The following is a 25000-nucleotide window of genomic DNA, read 5'->3' as shown; positions in this document are numbered from 1 at the left end:
CATATCTTCCTTACATCCAATCCACTCCATGACATTCACTGGACAATTTCCAAGCATACAGTGGGACAGTGAATTGTTACACTACCTTACTCAAGAGTCATGCAGAAAATCCGTTTATAGGCCGCCCAGGTTTATGTCTTTTTAATCTTAGTGTAACTAAACCAATGTTCCTTTCATTTCTCTGAGTTCCGGGGCTTTCGTTCACAACATCCATGCAGAGGAGAGTTGTCCGTCATCTGCAGCGACCCCTAGTCTCCCTTGTAATCCCTCGCGACAAAGAATCCCTTTGACGTTTCTGACCTTCACACGAGTACCACCTCGTAGTACATGTAACCCTTTCACCATCGTGGCATACTGGTGTCTACGATTTTACCTGTTCTCAAAATATTATTATACAGAACGCTATTATCAAAGGGATACGTACACAATCATTCCTTTTTTTAAAATGTGAGTCTCTCTTCTTATCCTTGATGGATAAAATAAACATCCCTATTCCTCACTCTTTCAGTGGAAGAGACCTCTTTGGAACCTGAAATATCCAGGCCTTCGTGCACTCGCTTCCTCTTAAATGCATAACCGGCACCCTCCCGCGCCCCGGCCACCACACCCGGCCTGTTTGTCACCTCCAGATAAAAGCCCCGTACTTTCACCCATGCCCTTTCCCCGTGACATAGCCTCCGAATTCCCCTCCATAACCCTTCCTCTCTTCCCTTCCTCACACTGTTTCCAATACAATACCCCCCTCTCCTTCCCCCCCCCTTCTTCCTCCCTAGATCCTCTTCCTCTTCTCTTGTCCCTTCATTCTTCTCACCCTGCCCCCTTCCTGCTGCCTCCCTCTACTCTTAACTTTCCCCCCCCCATTATTCAAGCACCTTCCCCCCTCCTCAACCTCCACCCCGACCCCCCGACCACCGACTCCGCCCCCAGTCATCACATGGACACTTAGAGCCACCACGGTTCGTATCCTCGGAAGATCTTCATCACCTCTGGGCCTTGCATCATCCAACTTCTCATAAAAAAGAAAGAAAAACAGCTGCCGCGCGGGTTTGGACCAGTGCCACGGGCACGGAGAGTAGTACCTCTTGGTGTTGCAGTCATCCCGCCTCTTCCCCATTAGCTGTTGTTATTGTTCTTCTTCTTCTTCTTCTTCTTTCCTCTTCTTCTTGTTCTTGTTCTTGTTCTTCTTCTTCTTCTTCTTCTTGTTCATCTTGTTATTGTTCTTGTTGTTGTTCTTCTTCTTTTTGTTGTTGTTCTTCTTCTTTTTGTTGTTGTTCTTCTTCTTGTTCATCTTGTTATTGTTCTTGTTGTTCTCCTCCTCCTCCTCCTCCTCCTCTTCCTCCTCTTCCTCCTCCTCCTCCTCCTCCTCCTCCCCCTCTTCCTCCTCCTCCTCCTTCTCATCCTCATCCTCATCCTCGTGAAGCAAATTCACGTGTTCAGATTTTCATCTTCTATCTTTATCGGTCTGTGTCTTTCGCAGGGGTGGGTTCCTCACGTGCTGCGTTTCCCATGCCCCGCGGCTATCGAATTTCATATTAACAGAAATTTACTTTTTATTTTATTTTATTTTATTTATCTATTTATTTATTTATTTATTTATTTATTGTCTTTAAAGGCAGTTGCTAATAGAGCCGTCATCGTCGTCTCTCTTGTTTGTGTGACATCCCCTCCCCCACTTCCGTCCGAATACGATCGTTTGATTGCAGCTCTTGCGTTCGTCTTTTATTTTCCTTTAATGCTTTCTCAGACTCTCATTATAGTCATTTTAATGTGCATCTACGTGCAACCTTGATGGAGAAATATCTATTATTATTTATTTATTTATTTATTTATTTATTTACTTATTTATTTTTTGTGGATGCCTATGAGAATCGTAACAATCTTGAAAGTACTTTTTTTTCGCTCGTAACCGTTATCAGCGAATTCAAACATCATTGTTTTCAACCGTTATTCTTGTACCAAATATCTTGATCCTTTTTTTTTTAATATGGTGAGATGCTGGAGTACGAGAGTGCTTGTGAAAAGATTATGACATAGAAATGCAAAGCCAACTTAAGTGGGAATCACAAGTAAGGTTAATTATTTTCGGTCCCATTTCACGTCAGGAGTTGAGTCGCTCACATTCCAACTTCAGGAAGAGTGAGAAGAGCAAAATGATAAAAAGTCTAAGTTTTCGGGGCGCTACATAAATGATGAGCTAATAGAACAGCATCAGATAAAGTACAGAAACCAAAGCGTTCACTAGTCGAATGAAATGGCTTGGCGGCAGCCACAATTAAACAGTAAATGCCTCTCGTTACGCAGGAAATCAACGTTGATTACCGTTAGCGTCATCGAGCGCTGTAGTTCCCTCTTCTCGTGTGTCCATACTTGCTCATTCTTGTTTGCTAAGTCGCATCACAATAATTCCAGACGTTTCCTTCAAACACCGAAGTGTAACGGAACGGTTGTGTTTTCCATCTGTACGTGTTATCGAAATCACGTAGTTAAGCTTTACTTAGTCTCTAAACAGACTTACAAGAGTAATACTTAGTAATACTCAGCCTGGACATCAAAAGTATTTTCGGGCATTATCAAAATTAATGACATTACATTCCTAGACAGTACATGTTGTGCCTTCAATTACGACACGACCCCTGAGTATCAATAAATCTGTAAAAACTTGCGACAGTTTTCATCGTTTTTTATTCTTCCGTTTTCTGTAAGACCATTCTGCCCAAGTATACGAGTACGTATATAGTCTTATTTGCGTAAGAGAACTATAATCTTCAATTCTGTTACGGTGGATAATGCAGAAACTAAACATAATTTTCTGGGCAGCAAGATTCTTCACATCCTCGAAAATATTGCAAGAGGTGCTGCAGACAGCCAACTCAAGTCTTTAGTTTCGAGTGTCCAAACGTTAAATGGCTGCAGCATGTAGACAACTGTCTCGTAATATCTTCATTGGCCCTCGAAGTAATTTAATTTGTAAAATCCGAGACAGATTGAGGAATAAACACTGTTTTAATTACTTGTTATTGGTTTCAGTTGATAATTATTATTCTAGTTAGGAATTTTGTCGAATATGCCTTTCGTCTGTGCATTCGCTAATGAATTAAATTATCGACTCTCCAGTTTCCTTCTTGACGGGTCTTCTTACATGCTTTATAGTATAAGCTACACGTGTCCTCGATAGCGTCTGTTTTGTGTATACTAATTAAGGCTCTGCATAGTTTCTGTTGTAATTTATTGTGGGGTTCGTCAATGGGTCTTCCACAATGAACATTAAGAGATAAATGCTTACGGTACTTATATAGATTACATCATTAGTGTCAGGGGTGCATGGCTGTGGAAAGATCTTGAATTCTGAAGAAACTATCTCACAGTATAACGAGTCTTTTTAGGATCTCAACAAGTCCTGCATTTGTCGAGGGGAAAACCTGCTACGAGAAGGTCTTCTGGAAAACTCTCACAAACCCCAGTCTGGGGTCCAAAGGTACTGGATTCCTTCGAAACTAGACCTAAATGCCAGAAGCTACATACGGGTCAAGCTTAGTCCGGTAACTTTTGGTCTTCGGGCTCGGAACTGTCGTGGACATTAGGTAAACCTTAGATAAAAGAAAGACCGGTTGCAGTACGTGGTTTAACTCACCAGTACTAATAACCCTTTAAGGAATGGAACAGTCTACCAACTTAACAGAACCGCCAAGAGTTAACTAAAATAAAACTTCAGAGTGACAACAATCTCCAAAGGGTTAATATGGAAACCTGTGGTAAGAACAGTAAAACTGACAACATATTATTCACAGGTGATTTCAAGACAAGATGATGGCAGTAAAAATGCATTTACATATTATACATTTACTGATAACTATAGAAATTTCCTACATGTAGCTGAATTTTCATCTTAGGGTAGCCTATTCGTCCGTATTCTTCTACCGAATAACGTATTATTCTCTAATTTATGTCGCATTATAGAGCTGCAGGTGAACAGATAAACATTTATGTAGCACCTTCCTTCGGGAGCGGTTGCCATGGGTCTGTATTTATAATTATGCTATCTTTATTTCCTTCCCTTTGAACACAAAAATTTATTGAGTCCATAACAGATGCTCATTTGTATTTTATTGTGTTAACGGTCGTAGGAAATATACTGACGAAATTTTTCGCTCGTGTTTCTCCAGATGTATGGTCGCTATACCAAGGATCTCGGACAATTCGCCAAGGCCGAAGCGAAGAAACTCAAGAAGGAGGAAAAGAAGAGCATCGAAGGAGCCGCGTCAGGTAAAAAAAGAAAAATGTTTTTTTCTTTCTTTCTTTTTGGGGGGGGAGTTTCTTTCCAGTTTCTTGTGTGTACGTGTTTGCTTCCAAGCACGCAAACACGACAAACATGGATGCAAACGTGAGCACACAAGCACACACACACACACACACACACACACACACACACACACACACACACACACACACACACACACACACACACACACACACACAGTGGTAGCGTCCGCGGCCGCCACTACGGCGGTCCGGGTTCGAATCCCGCCCAGGGCTGAAATAATTTCAGTATCGCTGCGCTGCGAGTCGTTACTCCAACTCGTGGGCGGGGAGTTGGATGTGTGTGTGCGTGTAAGGTCACAGCATTACCCATAGATCGGTCATATGAGCTCTGAGCTCTCTTCCGGGAGGGAAATAGCTGTCGATCACGAGTCCAACACGTGATCCAAGACCATGGTGAATCACACAATCTACCCCCGCAAGTAGATGTATATATATGTGTGTATACACACACACACACACACACACACACACACACACACACACACACACACACACACACACACACACACATATATATATATATATATATATATATGTATATATGTATATATATATGTATATATATGCATATATATATATCTATATCTATCTATCTATACATATATATAATATATATATATTATGGGAAAGGAGGAGGGGGAAACACGGGTCTTTATCTGAATATCGAGTTTATTCCTGACCGGTTTCGCTTACAATAGCTTCTTCAGAGCAACACTCCTCTGAAGAAGCTATTGTAAGCGAAACCGGTCAGGAATAAACTCGATATTCAGATAAAGACCCGTGTTTCCCCCTCCACCTTTCCCATAATTTGTCCCAATGTCTCTACATATATATATATATATATATATATATATATATATATGTATATATATATATATTGCATTGACACACACACGTGAACTTATTGAGCTGTACTTCTTGGTGCACGAATCCCAGAGAATCAGCCTGTGGACTCTTTCGTCTCTATCTGTTTGTCAGCCGCACCTGGGACGTAAAACCTAGGTACAGTATCACGCTAACCTCTCTAATTTTTTTCCCCTGACTCGAATGCAAACACTGAATTGTCTTTTACTCTCCAATTGAATTCGAAAGCCCTAATGGATAGAATTCATTTTGTGCAAGTGAAATGTCTATGTTAGAAACGGAGATACAGATAGCATATGATACATCTATTGCTATAAATATGCATTTCGGAGAATTTTGTTTAGGTCAAGATCAGACGATTCCATTCAATTGAGGAGGAGTGGAATCGGACCTAAAATGGTTTTTAATCGATTAACTGAGACTTCCATGTGGTGAATTCGACCTTCAGGTGAATAAAAGATCTGGTTTTCGTCTGAACAAACGTCTATTCAAAATACTACGTCTTTGTGGCTAAGAGTCGTCCTTAAAGACGAATGAAACTTTAGATAAAAGGAAATCATTAAACGAATCATCTGACATGAAAACTTCAACTAAGACGTGACAACCGAATGGTTTCTTCAAAATTGAATTAGATAGTCTAGTGGTAGCCGTAATAGCATTTCTTAACCAACCACCTGAATTGAAACGGTTAAAGAAGACTTTTTTTTTTTTTTACTTGTTCGAAAGAGAATGACAACGTCCTAAAAAGACACACGGATTCATAATTAATGTACCCTTTAGCCGATTTTTATTTATTTATTCATTTATTATTATTATTATTATTATTATTATTATTATTTTTTTTTTTTCATTGCGACTCAAAGGCGGAAAAATATTTGGAGCGGAATGCTTCGGACATCCTTCTTGAGGACTTAATTTTGTTTTGGTGACCCTCCCAGATGATTGAATCTCACTGAGGTTAGTCTTCGGGATGTAGTGTCTAAACGACACTAATTCCCTCCTTCAAGCCAATTACCCTCCCCCCCCTCCGCCTCCACTCCAAATTATGTCGTTTATCCTGATGAGATCATAAACTGAACCTGATATTCATCTGACTGTTCACAACCTGGGTGTCCTCTTAAACCACTTCTATATCTGCTGGTTTCCTTGAACTGAATAAAATCCCGTGGCAGGAGCCAGAAGGTGTGTACAAGTCGAGAACAGCAATGAAATGATCAAATATCTCTTATTTTCCGTAGGCATCCACCGTTTTCTATCAGAATGACTTTCCCAGTTGGATGCCCTTGTCATTATTGTGACAGAATCATCTTCTGTGTGTTTCGTGTCGTGGTTTTCAATTGTTTCAACGTGGAACTCCCTTCCAGTGTACAGTATATCAGTCACTCGTATCCGAAACTTCAAATTCCCTCCTGGCCGACATATTAGTTTCGTGCATTGATGAAGTATCAAGTGCCGTGCTCTCGCCTTCAGAAGAATTGTTACACTGCTTCAGTGAATGGAGACACTGCCCGAAAAGTGATTATATTTCCATATTATCTGGCATAATAATTCCTTGGTAGTATTAGCTAAAGAAATTCTTAGATTAAACTTGAAATACTAAATATTTATCTCTATTTATCTGTTTACATATGTTCATAGCCAAAAAGTTATTATATTTCCATATTATCCGCCATCATAATTCCTTGGTAGTATTAGCTAAAGAAATTCTCAGATTAAACTTGAAATACTAAATATTTATCTATCTATTTATTTATCTGTTTAGATATGTTCTTAGCAAAAAAGTAATTATATTTCCATATTATCTGACATCATAATTCCTTGGTAGCATTAGCTAAAGAAATTCTCAGACTTGAAATACTAAATATTTATTTCCTTATTTATTTATCTGTTTACATAGCAGCCTAAGGTAGTTCTCAGGTGAAGAATTTAGAATTCCATTATAAACAGATATTTTCCATATGCTGAAGATGTTATAGCAATCCTTTAGTTCGAACGCGAGATGCGATATTGTTGAGGTCTGCGTGACCTGTTAGAACCTGGGCTTCCTGAGCTCGGCTGGAAATTTCACTTTTCCTGCGGGCGAAAACCGTTACGATATCAGTGGAACGGTTAGACCTTCTTCCTCACTGTAGAAACCGAAATTGAAAAAACACAACCGAATTTTTTGGCTACTTTAATCCGACTTTTATTTACACTCAGCTGGCCACTTCGTTAGGTCGGTTCCGAAGTTTCGAAACTCGACACAAATAAACGAGCGGTTACGACCAACAGCTAACGACCAATGGATGAACTCGTGACACACTTCACAGGTTGCGAAACAGGTTGTCATTGAGTAGGGTAGTTGGGAGAGCCCTGAGCAAACCATGTACAGTACATACATACACATTCTATACATACATAGATACGTACCCGCCTACGGCCATACGTACTCACTTCAAGAAATGTTCAGCCATGACAAGTGGCGTGTTCAGCTTCGCAATTTCGTCGCTTCTGCGTTGGCCCAGACTGGATTCTCCATCGTGACTTCCAGTGACTGGGCAGTTGTCCTGGAAGGCCACACTTCAGAGCCTCCAGGCGTCAGTGCCTCACCATAAGGACATAAAAATAGGGGAGACTGCAAGAGACCATAAGGCCTACACTAGGTAGTTCCATGTCCCTCACCACCTGCCATCCCAATCCATGAAATTATCTTTTCTTAAAACAACAATTTGTTTCATTTCTTACTATATAGTTAATAAGTCTATTTCATTCGTTATCCATTGTTAGTAAATCAGTTCAAGCATATTTCCTACATCGCTGTACAAAAAGACATCTTGTCAGGGTCGTCCAAAGAAGAATTCTGTTCCAGACATCATTCCTCTATCGTAGTTCCAACATCTGCCACCGGGACAGTGAAATATTTATTAGGGCGGTGTTACTGAAATCTTAGATAACAGGGATTTACCTAACGATGCATAGTAAGCGTTGTTTTAAACACCAAACATCCTCGGGGATTATCGTACCACAAAATATCGGAAATTGAATGTTCAAGTATCGAAATCAGCCTTCATACACGACCAAGACTATGACGTCATGTATGACACGAAACTTCGATTTGGTCTCCGCCAAAGCAGCCGCCGATCAGTTGCGCTTGCCAAGGCCAAGCCTCACTTGCCCCCATCAAAACCATCAAAGAAGTGCGTTCTCATTCTTCCGGGTCATTGGAGTGGATTGCGAATGAATGGGGGGTAATAAGTGCAACGGCATTTTATCACTACCGGCATCGTATCTCTTGTGATGTATATTCTAGTGTCATCCATGCACATTCTAGTGTTGAATCACGCGAGGACTGTTAAAGTAAGTACATGCAATAGTTCTTCGCTAACGCGTGAATATTTCATCATGATCGTCGGGATGGTATGTCCAGGACCTTTTGTCGAACACTTGTGGACGCAGAAGAAGACCACGTGAGGTTTGGCCGCTCTGGGGAATGGTGGACACCTCACGCCAGGAGGCGCTGAGCTGCTGCGTTCGAAGATGTGGTTCGAGTGTCAGCGCAAGCGTTCGTCTTTGTTGCCATGGAAGGGAGACGTGGGCTGGTATATGAAAAAGCACCATTAGAAGTCAGTTAAGGAAATCGAACGAAAGATTAGGAAGGAGGAGGAGAAGAAGGTGATATATATACATATGTGGGAATGTATGCGTCCAAGGGTAGTTAGTAGAGGGAGTGAAAGAGAGGACAGGGGTACTGATCCATCACAGAAACGAGTTAAGTTAAAAACATAAGAAGAAATATGAGGACAAGAACGATAACACCAGCCGGATGAAAGCAGGTGCGAGCTAGCAGATGGCATCAGCGCTGGAGTGTCGATGGGTGACATTATGGGGGTTGAGTGCTTTATATACCTTACCAAGATGTGTCTCAGTGATATGCTTTCATGGTTGAGCCCCCGAAAATTGTTGGTTCCTTGTGCGAGCCACGAACGATCTCACCACAGAGGTCATTGACTTGATTCCGATCCCCCCTCCCCCCCCCCCACATACACACACATTGTACACAAACAAACACCCTCACGCCACCACCACCTCTACCTCCACCAACAACAGGAAACCAAGCAGAGGACGGGCACGGCAGCAGACCCAGACCTAGATTCGAGAAGGCCGCTAGCCAAACAATGTGATTAGGACGTCTTGAAACATCTGGTGATTTTGATTTCACAAATGTGATTTTTTCGTTGCTCAGTATCTTGTGTATTGATATGATAAGTAGTTGTTTTACAGTAGCATTTTGTCGGATGTAGGCGGAATTGTATCTAGATTTGATTACATAACTAAAATCACTGGTTGTGACAAGACTTCTGTTAAATGTGCGGTGTGGTCGATACGTGCCAGGCATTTTTTTTTCTTTCTTTTTTTCTCTCTTAATGATTCTCACAGCCGACTTCCGTGGCCAGAATATTCTTTTAACCAATTCGTCCCCGTGGTAGCCTGGTAGCTACTTAACAGATTTAATTGTAGCTCGCAGTAGATGTTTTCATTCAGCTGAGGGAACAATATGGAACCCGACGATATTCACCGATATTCATAATTCAAGAACATAAAGTGTAGACGGGCAGCATGTCTTCAAATAGACTAATTTTGTTGAAGGTTGATGCTACTTCCTGCGTTGATAATTTTCCTGCTGATGGTTTCTTAGTTCTAAATATTCGCCGTAGTGGAGGGTCTAAACACTAGAGAACTTGTCCGTAGGCGTTCTCAATCTCTGATCTCGATTTTGGTTCAACAGAACCTTCTTTAGGGAATAATACTGATATAATTGATAAGGGATATATAACCATTGGTGCGGTGAGAATAGTATATTGACTCTTCTAACAATTCCTGGCGTCCATTATTGCTGAATAAGAGGTCTTGCATTGGCCAGAAGTGAGGCAGTGAGGTGATTACAATTTTGGCTCAACAAAACCTTCTTCAGGGAATAATACTGATATAATTGATAAGCGATATATAACCATTGGTGCAGTGAGAATAGTATATTGACTCTTCTAACAATTCCTGGCGTCCATTATTGCTGAATAAGAGGTCTTGCATTGGCCAGAAGTGAGGCAGTGAGGTGGCCACTCGGCATTCAAGGTCTCGCTCGAATTCTCGATCGCCCGCCATCTGCTCCCAGCCGAAAACGAAAAGGGTTCTGGCTCTCTGTCCGTGCTCAGGCGATTTCACAAATACGACGCGTTTTTCTGAGGCAGCTGTCTAGTGATTTTATTCATCTTAGGGAGTTTTTATGATGCTGGGGTGTGATCGCCCTGACCAAAAATAGATAAATAATAGATAAATAATATAAAAATTATATAAAAGTAATATAAATAATATAATATAAATAAATAATATAAAAATAATAATGAATAGATAAATAATAATAAAATAATATAAATATATGATAAATAATAATATAAATAATAAAAAATAATATAAAAATAATATAAGAAATAGATAAATAAATTCATAAATTTATTGATTAATGAATTAGTAAAACGCCAGATCTCATAGCGCGCTGAGATGAGTTGAGTTAAGAATGGCTTAATATGCAGAAACTCTACTTATAACAAACCTTGTGGTAAAATAGCTACATAAGTGTTCCTTAGATCGCTTCTCTATTTTCTTGCCACTGTGGAAATTAAGGAGGAGGAGGAGGAGAAGGAAAGAGGAAAGGAGAGTAGAGGAGGAAGAGGAAGAGGAAGGAGAAGACAAGGAGGAGGAAGAGGAAGACAAGCCAGTCACATAATAGAAAGTTGTCGTTTATTCCTATGTATGTTTGTAACGAACAAGGATAAAACCAGAGTACAGGAAGCTTAAAAAATATATAAATAGATAAATGAATGCACCAATGAAGAAAATTTCGAACGGGTTATCATCGAAATAGTCTTAAACCTTCTGGATTATAAGTGTTTCTTTTGGCTAAATACATAAAACGATGCCACTTCGGTTTGTAGGTTGGCTTGACTTCCGAATACCCGGCGTCTTTTTGAGACGGAAGCGACCGCATTTCTCCACGTCGAACAATATTTACGATACGTATAAGTCTAGGATGTCTCAGTCACGTCGTAAACCTGCGGACCCAGAGCTACATGCGTGCCTCCCATAGTGTCCTTGAAAAAGAAAACATTAGGAAATGTGGTACTTATAAGTGGAAGCAACTGGACTGACGTCACACCGTTCAGTACCAGGATTGAATACTCACTGTCGTCTGTTCCCTGAGATTACAAATCCTATTCAAATACCATTTTATTTTTTTTTTACATTTTCTATGCAGCATTTACCATACACAATAAAACATTTTTGCAAGTGGAAGTTAATAAAAGTACATTTGTAGATTTACTCCTAAAACTAGAGCTGCCACCGAACGAGGTGTTCCAGTTCGATTTTGACCACATTACGTCCTTGGTCATGATGAAGCGTAATAAGGTCAGGAATGTCATTATCATCATCATCAGCAATGTGAGGTCATCCTGTTGGTCATCAAGGTGATTGTGATGCTCATCGTCGTCATTGCTATCGTTATCACAGTCATTATAATCATCGTCGTCGTCAAAGGCATCAGGCGTCGGTGTAATACCCCAGAAGAAGCTCACAGACTGAAAAAAGTCTCTCTTTCACACTACCTTTCCCCTCTCTCTCTCTCTCTCTCTCTCTCTCTCTCTCTCTCTCTCTCTCTCTCTCTCTCTCTCTCTCTCTCTCTCTCTCTCTCTCTCTCTCTCTCTCTTTCTCTCTCTCTTTCTCTCTCTCCCTCTTTCTCCCTCTTTTCTCTCTCCCTTTTTTGTCTTTTAGTATCTTTAATCAATTATCTCGAATTTCACTGATTTACAAGATATTTACGATTTGCTGATTTCATATGATTCGCCCACATTATATAAGACTGGTTGAAATACACTTTATTATCAATGGCAGATCTTTATTGACATCATGAGATTCAATAAAATTACTGTGGAGGTACACGTCTTCGTTTAGATAGAAATATTCTCCACCAATCAGGAAAGAGCGAGGACTGAAAATGCCAAAGGGGGCGGAGCTTCCTTCTCAGGAGGGGAGGAGCTTCCTTCTCAGGAGGGGAGGAGCTTCCTTCTCAGGATGGGCGGAGCTACCTCCTCAGGAGGGGCGGGGTCTGATTGCCAGACTGCCGTGAAGGACATACTAGACAGCACCAGCCCATGTCTCACTCGGGCAAACCATCGACTTGTCATGACGTGAGAAAGCAGGCAGGCAGGCAGGCAGGCAGGCAGGCAGGCTGGCAGGTGGAGAACGGCTATGGCGCATTGACAGCCGCTCTCGCCTCTTAACACCAGAGATGGGTGTTCGATCCCCAACGACCACAGAAAACTGCCAACCACATGCGTAGGCTACCCTAGTGTATAAAGGGACATTTAGACGGTTAAACGGTTTGACAAACCCGGTTTGTCAAACAAGTGTTTGAAGTGATGTTTGACCTCGCCCTCCTCCTCCTCCTCCTCGCCCTCCTCCTCCGCCTCGCCCTCCTCCTCCGTACCACCAGCATCACGACTAATGTCTCCCTCACACTGCCATGACCACTTAGCTGCCCCCCCCCCCCGAATGGGAGTTTTTATTTTTCTCGCAGATCATTAACCGTTCGTTTCTTCACATTTCTCCACTTTTTCCTTCTTAACAATTTCCCCCTTCTTAGGAGAAGAGTTACCCTGTTATTTGAACCTGATTTTCTATCTTCAACAAATCTCCGTCAAGTTAGGGAGTGAGGCTGTGCCGTCGGCATCTAGAATTACTCATGTCTGCCACTGACAACCAGGACCACTTCCACCGCCAACACCTCGATCCTCGCCGTTACCGTTACTCCTCCAACCTGCCACTGTCGCTGCAGCTTCCACTATGTCCACGTCCACCAACACCAACAACGTCGATGCTTATAAAACTACCACCTCGATAGACTTCAAGACACAAAATCGACATTGTCGGTACTTCTTCAGGACCAAAGACCCTGAAGATCAAACCAGGACGTGGACTGTGCGAGAGGGTGTTTGTGGCGGAGCATCGAGCAGACAGTCGCTAAGAAGGCTGTGATCGTGGTTCCTCTTTTGATCCACGTGTTTATAAGTGGAGAGGAACGTCTGTCTGTCTTTAAGAACCTACGACGACGGAGCCGTTTAGGGTGAGACTTGAGGGATTGAGAAAAGGGATGGAGACGGATTTTTCCTATTCTTTTTATTTGTTCCACTGTTTATTATTTCTTTCTTTATTGAAGTTTTGCTCCAACTACTACTTATCTTTATTTCTACTGCCCTTTCCTGACGACTGTTCCATTCTCGTGTTTTTGTTTTTTTTGTTCATTCCCTCATGCTTTCTTCGTGAATTCCCTCCTATTTTCTTACTCTCCTTTCTTCCTTCTATTTTTTTCATTCATTATTTTCGTTCTTCCTTACTTCCTCCATTCCTTCCTTCCACTTTTTTATTTTTGTATTCACCTTCCTTTTCTCTTCCTGTTTGCCAACCTCTCTGTCATTCTCCTCTTTCCTTCCTTCCTTCCTTCCTTCTTTCCTTCTTTCCCTCCTGTTTTACTTCCATTCTTCCTTCCCTCTTGCCTTTCTTGTGTCCTTTTTCCTTCATTCATTTCTTCTCTCATTTCTTCCTTCCTTCCTTCCTTTCTTGCCTCATTTATTTCTTCCTTCATTTATTTCTTCCTCCCTCCTACCTTTCCTTCTCTAGGCTTGTTCCACTTCTATCCTTTCTTCGTGAGTTGGGTAACTCTCTTCCCCAGTCCTTCCTATTTCTTTATCATCAAACCCCCGAATATAATGGCAAAGTTGTTGCTGTTCAGTCTGATTGTACACCGCCGAACTCTGGTCTTTTCTATTTACTGCCCTTTGGTGCTCTTGTAGTCTTGTACTAGCATGTCTTCCTGTTTCACCCACAAAGCGCGCTGTGCAATCGGAGCAACTGACGTTGTACACCGTCCCGGGCTGATTCAATTTGCTTACCATATTCTTGACCCTGGTGAGAGCTCCGTGTAGCGTATCACTGGGTCTGTGTGCGATGGTCACCCCGGTCACCCCGGTCCATTGTATCCCCAAAAGACGGGTCCCGGACGGGACTCGAAACGTCGGAAACAAATTACCTACTTCTGAGTCTGGTGTTTTCTACGTTTCCACCACTATGGTTCCCGGACTTCAGCATTTTTCGTGCATATATCTATATATATATATATATATATATATATATATAGATATATATATATATATATATATATATATATGTGTGTGTGTGTGTGTGTGTGTGTTTGTGTGTGTATGTGTTTATATATATATATATATATATATATATAATTATATATATATGTATATATATTTATATATGTGTACATGTATATATATATATATATATATATATATATATATATATGTGTGTGTGTGTGTGTGTGTGTATTTGTATATATATATATATAAATATGTATTTATATATATTATATATATCCATGTATATATAATGTCAGTTTTGAGTGCACATGCTGAATAGTGTATTGGGCGCTGTCATGTCTGATTGCTTCTTTGAATATTCAAATGACCTGTAATATCGAACGTACCCAAGTCGAGTGGGAGTTGGAGGTTAACGCCCCCTTCCTCCCCAATGCACGGAATCTGGGAATCATAAAGTCGATAGTTATAAATAATCTTATTGAGGCTGTGAATGGAGAACACACTACTGCATATACGTACTAGTTTTTTTTTAAAACAATTGATAGTTTCAGCGCTTATTACATGGTTACTAAGTTTATTCCATTCGTCGACCATCCTATTGGTAAACCAATTCTTGGCTATTTCCTTTTTAAATCTAAATTTGTCCAGTTTATACCCATTACGTGGCATTACCTGTACCGATGTAAAAATATTTTGAGAAACCGCTTTTTATGTTCTGACATACACCAAGTCTTTGTAGCTACGAGTTACCTATCTTGAAAACAAAGTTGCAAACAGTTACACTTCTTAAGGTTTCCCAGTGAATACGAACAAGACGAGAAGACTGCCTCCCAAGGCTGTCAGGACAGTGAAGCGTTTTTCGTAACTTCGCAGATTTATTCAGAATGGCAGTCCATTGCTTCTGAGTCGGGGCAGTGGACGGGATACAAGGGTGACCCGTCATCCACGAGGAGCTAAGATTTGACGGAAGAAGGGACGGTGGTTGGGAATGGAATGGGTGGGGAAGAAAAGGGTTAGGGATGGGTATTATATGTCCTTTAACTTTGGTTACCTCTCTGGTAAGGGAGGAAAACCCCTTGTATAGATAGACATTTCAAAATTATAAGAATGTACTAAACATTTAAGAAATATGCTGCATTTTCTTCTTAATTGATTAATTACTTTTCTGTTTGCAGATATGTTTAATGATTTAAAGATCTACTTACAATAAATGTTTTGTTTATTTGTTTGCTTGTGATTTTTCTTTTTTGTTGATATGCGTTTAGCCTCGTGATGTGTCCCAAAAGTCCTATTTTGGAATTTGTACTTTGCCCTTGCAGTTATCTGTCAGTCACGAACCTCTACGTTATGAACTGGATCATTTTCATTTAGAGTGTCCTACTTGTTCTTGTCTGCTTTGTCCTCTTTATCTTCCTTGTCTTCGTCCTCCCCCTCCTCCTCCTCTTTGTCACAGGAGTGTGGACCTTAATTTCCAGGAGATGGAAGTATGACAAAAATAAATAAATGAATAAAGAAATAGATAAGTAGATAAGTAGGTAAATAGATAAATGAATAAACAAATGAACGACTGAATGAATAGATAAATAGATAAACTTGCAAAAACTGTCACATCACACTGTCCAGAGTTGGTCATTCTAATTTGGACAGTCTTCGTTCATATGTCATTTTGGAAAGAGTTGGTGCCAGTTTTGTTGTTGCTCTTTGTATTCTTTCTAATTTTTTTCATATTCTTTTTGGTACTGGGTGTCCATAGTGTTGCTGCGTACTCAAGTTTTGGTCTTAGTGTAGTTAATATTTTTTATCATTTCCTCGTCCAAATAAGCAAATACCACTCTTATTGACCTCAATTAATTGTAGGTTTCTCCGATTATTTTATTAATATGCTTATCCGGTGTCAAGTCTTTGCTGATCATCTCTCCAAGGTCTTTTTCCTAGTTTACTTTTTTGACCTCTTCTCTCAATATTCTGTTTTTGCTTTTCCAAATTCCATTATACTACATTTCTTGATATTGAATTTCACTTCCCACTTTTGAGTTCATTTCCAGATCTTGTCCAAGTCTTGTTGTAATGAGTTGCAATCCTCCTCCGTTCTTACTTTCTTTAGTATTTTTGCGTCGTCTGCAAAGAAGTTCATATAACACATTACTCCTTCATCCATGGCATTTATGTACATGACAAACTTGATCGGGGCCAGTACTGATCCCTGCGGGACACCACTTTTCATTTCTTCCCAATTTGAGAATTTATCTCTTACTACTCTCATTTTCCTCACAGACAGGAAGTCTTTCATCCATTCCAATAATTTTCCTCTGATGCCGCCTATTGACTCTATCTTCCTTATTAGTTATTTGTGTGGTACCTTATCAAATGCCTTTTGTAGATCCAGGAAAGCATAGTCTGCCCAACCATCTCTCTTGTATTATGACTATTAATCTTGAGTAGAAGCAGATCAAGTTTGTTGTACATGATCTTCCTTGTCTGAATCCAAATTGATTTGGATTCAGTATAGTTTTTTCTTCCAAATTTTTAACCCAACTATTTTTGACGACCTTTTTGCAATTTTTTGCTACTATGCTTGTCAGGGAGAACAATCTGTAATTTGATGGGTCTTCCTTGTTTCCTCCCTTATAAATCGGTACAATGTTTGCATTCTTCCAGTCCTGTGGCACTTTTGCTTCTTTAAGTGAGAATTTAATTATATTGTATATTTTATCTGTTAATTCTTTCAGTATCCAATTTGCATTTCCGTCTGGACTATGTGATTTTTTGACATTAAGGGTTTTGATTTGGTTGCTGATTTCCTTTTGTATTACAATTATTTATATCGTTGAGGGGGATATCTCTCTCTTTATTTCCTCACAGTTAGGTGTGGTTTCTATTGTGAATACTGATTTGAAGTGGTTGTTCATAATTTCACCCATTGCCAGTTCTTCTGTATATTCATATTTACATTGGCGCAGCTTTTCTATTTATTTTTTGTTTTTCAGTTTGCCATTTACATACCTGTAATATAGTTTGGGTTCTTCCTTGCATTTTTTATTTTGTTCATAGTTTTTCTTTTCATTTCTGCGTACTTTTACATAATCATTTCTTAGTTTGATGTACAATAGCCATTTGCTTGTTTTCTTGTCTCTTTTCCATTTCTTCCAAGCTTTGTCTCTTTTATCCTTAGCCTAACTACACCTTTTGTTGTACCAGCTTATTATGTATGTTCTTTCCATTTTTTGTTGTGGTACGTATTTATTCACTCCCTCATCATAAATTTCTTTTAGTATATTCCATTTCTCTTCCATCCCTGTTTCTTCATTTAGGAATTTTTCCCAGTTCGCGTTGCGAAAGAATTTTTTTAGTTTCTCAAAATTTATTTTGTTGTACATTAGTCTTCCTATTCCATGTTTGTCATATCTGCTTTGATCCAAACAGTTTTGTTTTGTTGTACATTAGTCTTCCAATTCTATGTTTGTCATATCTGCTTTGATCCAAACAGTTAAACTCATTCGGTTAACCTATGATGGTTTTTAATAAGTCTTGGGAATAGCAACTTAGTAAGAGGTATTAGATTCCTATAAACGGCTCGTTTTTCATCCAGCGGCTGATGATGTCGTTGGTACACATGTACAGTATACTACGTATACGACGCCGACAAAGCGCCCACCTTACAGGACCCAAATGTCTCATTTACAAGTCTTATTTTTATCCAGACTCGAATTCTAAAGTGCCTCTAAACTCGGTGCTCTCTGGTTTTATTTTATTTTATTAACTGATATTCAGGAATGCTCTATTTTTTTTTATTTTTTGTAAATCTGATACATGCAATACAGGGTCTGCAACGCGGAACTTGTAAGAAACTTCATTATGTCTACTATCACAAGCAAAAACTCGTCGCCTAGTATATTATCACACTCAAGTTCTCACCATACATAAAATATAAAGCATTTAAGCGTTTCTTATGTAAGATATGAAATGCAACAAATCTCCACATTTTTCTGTATCATTGCTTATCCAGTTCACTGGAAATTTTTCGAATTTGGTTGATTTAAGTATTTTGTCTCTCCCTACCCCTGCAGGACTCCGACCATATCGAGGACGCGTGGCTACCAAATGCCTCTCGGTGCTTGGGACGGTATGGAGAGCGACCTTCGCAAGGGTAGGAGAGGATTGGGTCTTCCTCGCCCTCCTGGGCGTCGTCATGGCCATCATCTCCTTCCTCATGGACTACGGCATTGCGGTCTGCAACAAAGGTGGAGGCCCTTTTGTTTTCATTATTATAATTATTCCTATTATTTATCTATTCATGGATCTGATTATTTATCTGTTTATTTATGTGATTTATTAGTTCGGGGGCTGAGGTTCCTTTCGTACGTGTTAAATTATTTTCATGCATGTATTTTTATCTTCTGTGAATAGACGTAATCACCCTTTTTTATCTTTTGTCTCTTCTCTTTCTATCAGTCTATCAATATATCGTATCTCTCTCTCTTTCTCTTCTCCCTGTGTCTCTCTGTTTCCCTCCCTTTCCTCTCTTATTCTCATTCTCTTTCTGTCTTTCTTTTTCTTCCTCTAAATTTCTTTCTCTTCCCCATTCTCATCCTCTGTTTCTCCACCTCTTCTCTCCTCTCTCTTCCTCTCTCTTCCTCTCTCCCCTTCTCCCCCTTCTACCCCTTCTCTACCTCTCACCCTCTTCTCTCTCTCTCTCTCTCTCTCTCTCTCTCTCTCTCTCTCTCTCTCTCTCTCTCTCTCTCTCTCTGTGTGTGTGTGTGTGTGTGCGTGCGTGTGTGTGTGTGTGGATGTGTGTGTGTATGCGTGTGTGTGTGTGTGTGTGTGTGTGTGTGTGTGTGTGTGTGTGCGTGTGTGTGTGTGCGTGTGTGTGTGTGTGTGGATGTGTGTGTATGCGTGTGTGTGTGTGTGTGTGTGTGTGTGTGTGTGTGTGTGTGTGTGTGTGTGTGTGCGTGTGTGTGTGTGTGTGTGTGTGTGTGTGTGTGTGTGTGTGCGTGTGTGTGTGTGTGTGTGTGTGTGTGTGTGTGTGTGTGTGTGTGTGTGGATGTGTGTGTGTATGCGTGTGTGTTTGTGCGTGTGTGTGTATGCGTGTGTGTGTGTGTGTGTGTGTGTGTGTGTGTGTGTGTGTGTGTGTGTGTGTGTGTTTGTGTGTGTGTTTGCACGTGTATGTTCCCATTCTTCTTTCTTTGTAATTTTCTTCACTTTTATGTACCGAGGTAATAATGAATAATGAGGCCCCCCTCTGCCTCTAGTTTTTAATTTTTGTTTACCAATGTAATAACAGATTTGCTAGTCTTCCATGGATCTTGGCAAAGCACCACGTCTACCAACATCCATGTGCACATTTTAATTCTACATATCCTTAAGTCCTTATATTCACGTTATCTCTGTATCTGTGCTTTTTTTTTATTTTTTATTATTGTAAAAACACGTGTTTGCATTTTATTTATTTTTTATTTACTGATGAGATTTCTTAACCACGGCCTTTGAGCTTTCCACACTATTTCACGGTGCATTAGTAAATGGGCTACTTAATTTCTGTCGTGGAAAGCAATTTGTGTCTGTCAACTGCTTTGAATTGTGAGGTATTCTTTTGAGGAAGTGTTAATACCTTTGGACTCCAAAGAACTCATGCGTTTTAGTGTTTGAAGCCCAAAGAAGTTTTGATTATTGATGTAGTTTGTCATTACCAGGGATTTTCTTAAATTACTTTATGTTCAGCCCTCTTGAAAGCGCGTAAAAATTGGTTATTAAATGATTTGTCGTTTCTATTTTTCTCTTCCTTTACCAGCCTTGTACCCCCCCTCTCCTACCCCCGCGGACAAGACCCCCCCCCCTTGGACGACCTCGCCCGCCCTGAATTTGGCGGGTGAATAATTTGCTTTTCCCCCCCTCCCCCCCTTTTTTTTATACCATGCCGACCTTCCTCCCCCCCCCTACCCCCGCGGACAAGCCTCCTACCCCTGTGTCCTGTTCTATTTTCAACGCCATGACTTGTCTTTTATTCCAAATAAAGCTCGAATATGGATGTACCGTGACCTGGCTAGCCACACAGTCCTGCAGTACCTGGCGTGGGTGTCCCTGCCCGTGTTCCTCATCCTCTTCTCGGCTGGCTTCGTCCACATTCTCGCTCCGCAAGCTATCGGTAAGTTTGAAAGAAACAACACGGGAGTATTTTTGGGTTAGAGAGAGGCAGTTTTCTAATCGAGTAGTGCAAAAGTCAGTTTTTATTATATATATCTTTTTTTTAATCTAGGGACGCTTAATGGCATAGATACGAGATAGTTTGATTTCTGACTAGCATAGTGCCCCCCTCCTTATCATCGCGTTACGTGGTAAATGAATGACAAGCGTATGCTATGTACGAAGATGAAATTGATTCTTTTAAAACGGCTTTATTGATGACTCAGAGATTAGGTTCAACAACTCTTTATGGCCTTTGGGCGTCTTTCAAAACCCCATGATTACGTAGCTTATGCTTGATCTGCTACTTTTAGTTCCTCGTTTAAGGTATGACTTCAGTAAATGATTGATAGTAAGTAAACAACTGTAGATACGAAAATGTTAAAGTCTACGGTCTCTTAGCGCCATATTTAGCTAGTCACGTGCGGCATTGCCGTCTGAAGACCAAGGAAATTAACGTAAATTATTCATAAATCTTGATGTTTAAGACAAGCATAAGCATTTCGTTTATGATTTTATGTTTTGGAAAAGGCCACCTCTGGCAGTGAAACATGTTTTATGGGAAAACTTAATGTTCACCATTTGCACGTTATAATATGGCGAGGCGCTCAGCCAATAAAGTGCATCATATAAGTAGGTCAAGTAGTAATTAGGTTTTATATTGTGAAAATTAGTCATTTCTTCTTTAGTAAATGAAAGTCTAACTATCTAGTGTGTTGACAAGGTTGGTAGTTGTTAAACAAAGGCTCAACATTTACGAGTTAAGTTTGTGAAACTTATTTATTTACCAAATTCTTGATGTTGAGAGTTTTTTCATGCAGTATGAAGCAAAGATATTTAATGGAGTACTTTTTATCTATATAAAGATAGAGGGGGTTAAGATTTTTATAAACCTAAATGGCTCGTATGTAGAATAGATAAAAAAATATGAAGAACTATAATAAAGTAGTTTCGTTTTTTTGGGGGGTTGGGCCTGATATATATATATATATATATATATATATATATATATATATATATATATATATATATTTATATATATATATATATATATAATATATATATATATGTATATATATATATAGATATAGATATATTTTGGTCTCTAATATATTGGGAATTTCTTTATGTGAACAGATGGATGTTCTTTATCTGCACATTTAAAGTTTCATTACTTCATCGGGTGAACATTTATAAAATGAATAAATTTCTTCTTTCGCGTAAGAATATTTGAATTATTGGATCGAATGCTTACACCAGTATCTTTTGCAAAAATCGAAAATAGTTCGTAGAAGAGAAGCATTTGAAATATTATTGCTTAGGGGTTATAAAAGCTATTTTGATAGTTTATAGATTCGTCAGCACATTTCGTTAGCCATTAGCATCTTTATCACGTTAAGTTTAGGGTGACAGCATGAGCCAAGATAGAACGATATTATATATTCGTTGATTACTTGGGTATGGTTGAAGTAGATCGTCGGTTTGGAAGATGTGGTATTGTTAGTCAGAAGCTTCTGTTAAACTCGTAAACTAGAAATGAAACTCGGTGAGGTAAAATCAAGATTAGGTTGGGTTACATTCAGTTTAGTAAACTGAAGATAAGTAGGTGAAATCATATCTATCATGAAAGAACTTTCATTAATATCAAGGGAAGTTATAGAGTGTAATTTCATCACCACTGTGGATGAATGTGTTCTGAAAATTATAAAAGAGATCATAGATATAAGAGGTATTGTCGTAGGCTTAGAAATATGGATTGTACATGTAGTAGAGAATTATATTCGTACATAGCATGTAAATTAGATTAATGGTGTCATGTCGTTTTTACTGAAATCTTAGTCAGATGAAGAGTATGTGATATAGTAATGAGTGTTGTCATCGTCGTGTTATTGTTTTTAATATGGCGTCGTGAATTTGTCTGTGTAGTTTAGTTGGGTTACTCTTAATAATATTTTTTTAATATATATTTTTATTCGCTTTTGTTCATTTTTGTCATAGAAATAAAGCCTAGAATTGATTGTAAATTAGTGCATGATCGCTTTTTGGTGGAGATGAGGAAGAAGAGGAGGTGGGTTGCCTGTAGAAAGTACGGGAAAGACTGAGGAAGTAAATGGAAATCATTCCTCTCATTTCTTGTAATTATGTCTGTATTTTTTCATTATTACAAATGATTTGTTTCTTTGTTAACTATCAATTTTTAATCTTTACTTTACTTGGACTGATTTTATTTCATTTCATATATGCAAATATTTAGCTCATATTTTCTTCTTCATGACACACCTGGCCAATTTCTCACAATATTTTTTTCTTTTTGTCTTTTTTTTTATTCTCTTGTTACTTTTTTTAGGCCATGTGGATATATTAATCTCTGGAGCTAATATATTCATTAAATAAAGGAGGCATTTCTGATTCTGCTTGCTAGAATTAAGCATTATTTCTACATAATCAAATCTAGTATCAAGAATCCTCCCTGTCTTAATGTCACGAGTCTGCCTCTGCCAGTCGCCTTTCCCCGTCCCTGTCCCTCTCGCGACAGAAGTGAGGGGTCAAGGAAGAGAAGGAGGGAGAGGGGGCTTATTTTTGGAGGTGGAGCTTTTGGGTATTGAATAGTGGCATTCAAGGCGGATTCCTCCCACAGGTTCAGGCATTCCAGAGATCGTAGCCATTCTCAAAGGTGATCACCCACATTTGGCTTGTCACATCACCAACACATCACACAAACGTCACTGACATATGAAAAATATTTATGACACAGAGGTTTTGTGGACAAGAGTGCTCTGTTGTATGCTTGCGTTCAAAATTGTGACATATTTTTCAATAAACAATACATGCCCGTATAGTTACTCTACATATATACATACATACATACACATAGGTATATACTAGGTACATAAAAACATAATTATTATATAAATGTATAAATATGTGTATATAATATATATATATATATATATATATATATATATATGTGTGTGTGTGTGTGTGTGTGTGTGTGTGTATGTATGTATGTGTGTGTGTTTGTCTGTATGTGTGCATATATCTGTATGTATAATGTGTGTGTGTGTGACCGTATATATGTATATGTATATATGTAGGTACAAGTATTTTATGTTTGAGTATGTGGATGTGGGTGTGGATGTTGCGTGGGGATGTTGAAGGTAATAAAGAGAGTCCAATCCACCCTCTCTCGCCTTCGGTTTGAAGCTGAAAAACTCGTCTTTGAGTAATTAGTCGACGACCTTAACATTGCATTTATACATATAACAGGAAAAGGTGGCGTCTTTGATGTAGTAAAGAATAAGTTCACGAGAACAGGGGGAGGGAGGGGAAGTTAATGTTAAGGAATCGTGTCCTCAATCCTTTATGAATAGAGATTTTGCGCCATAACATAAGACAGACTAGAAACTGTGGTCCGTAGGGGTGCTCCGAAACCGTCGCTGATAATGTCTCAGTACTCTAATTATATTCTTTTATCCAAAGCCGGACCGGTCTGTTAGGAAACTAAGAAATTGCCAGAGGTTCCATATTGTATATGAAAAATATAGTAGTGCATGGAGAGCGTGTGTGTGTGTGTGTGTGTGTGTGTGTGTGTGTGTGTGTGTGTGTGTGTGTGTGTGTGTGTGTGTGTGCATGTGTGTTCCATACAAGTGTATATCACATCAAGCGTAAGAATCACCAATTACCCATATGGTTCATTCGTATGCCTCCTGAATTCCAATATATACTATGCTAACCGGAGTATGTTCCGTCCATCTTAATCCAATTTTTGATAAAATGAAAATACCAGAATCTAGCATAAAAATCTTAGCTTGGAAACATCCTCACCCCTCCCTTTCTGCCATCTACTTTTCGTCGGTCCATCTCTCTCCTATTTATTTATTTTATTTTTCTAGATGGTATTATTATCGTCCTGCTACCTTGGTTCCGATCTCCCCTTTTCCCGTTTTCTATTCGTACTCAAATTGTTGTCCGTTTCCTCAATATTAGTTCTCAACATTTCTTTCCCGAAGAGGAAATGATCTATTCATTTTCCTCTTCCCATGTTAGTAAATGTCGTCTTATTAGTACCTTTTCCGTCATCTCTACCTCACTCACCTTTTTAACCGCATATTTAATTTACGTTCGTTTTTTGGTTTAGTCTCAGCTTTCCGTATGTAAGCACTGATTCAAATATTCCTTTTGTCATCCTAACCTTAGACAAACCTCTTCATTTCCTCATGTTTTTCTTTGTGCGTATGCCTTCCTTTCGTCGACACTTATTGAGTTGTGGATTCATGTTGCTCTTTCCATTTAATAGTTCCCCATTTCCTCCTTTGTTCTTGTCCTGCATACCCCCTCCGCACTTTCTGATTCAATATTTTTAGCCCTTCTTGTTCGTTTAATACTGTCCCATTTGATTTCAATTGTATATGCTTTCCATTTTTTGATTATTATTCGTT

At 39.3% G+C, this 25000-nt stretch overlaps 1 protein-coding gene across 6 annotated transcripts in view; it reads left to right on the top strand.

The window, feature by feature from the left end:
* The window catches only part of ClC-a (chloride channel protein 2), a 343237-nt gene that overhangs the window by 129776 nt on the left and 188461 nt on the right, over positions 1–25000 (top strand). For 4 of the 6 annotated variants that reach the window (XM_076176797.1, XM_076176796.1, XM_076176799.1 and 1 more), the window contains 3 exons: positions 4164–4263; positions 18449–18622; positions 20395–20523. In XM_076176797.1, the coding sequence (XP_076032912.1) occupies positions 4164–4263; positions 18449–18622; positions 20395–20523 (403 nt within the window). Of the gene's footprint in view, positions 1–4163; positions 4264–18448; positions 18623–20394; positions 20524–23199; positions 23236–25000 lie in introns of all 6 variants that reach the window. The other 2 variants (XM_076176794.1, XM_076176795.1) reach the window with 1 other exon arrangement.

The sequence above is a fragment of the Oratosquilla oratoria genome, chromosome 39 (assembly GCF_046742065.1).
Source record: "Oratosquilla oratoria isolate Oo_2021 chromosome 39, ASM4674206v1, whole genome shotgun sequence".
NCBI lineage: Eukaryota > Metazoa > Arthropoda > Malacostraca > Stomatopoda > Squillidae > Oratosquilla > Oratosquilla oratoria.
Note: the sequence above shows the minus strand (reverse complement) of the source record. Positions and strands in the feature narration are given on the sequence as shown.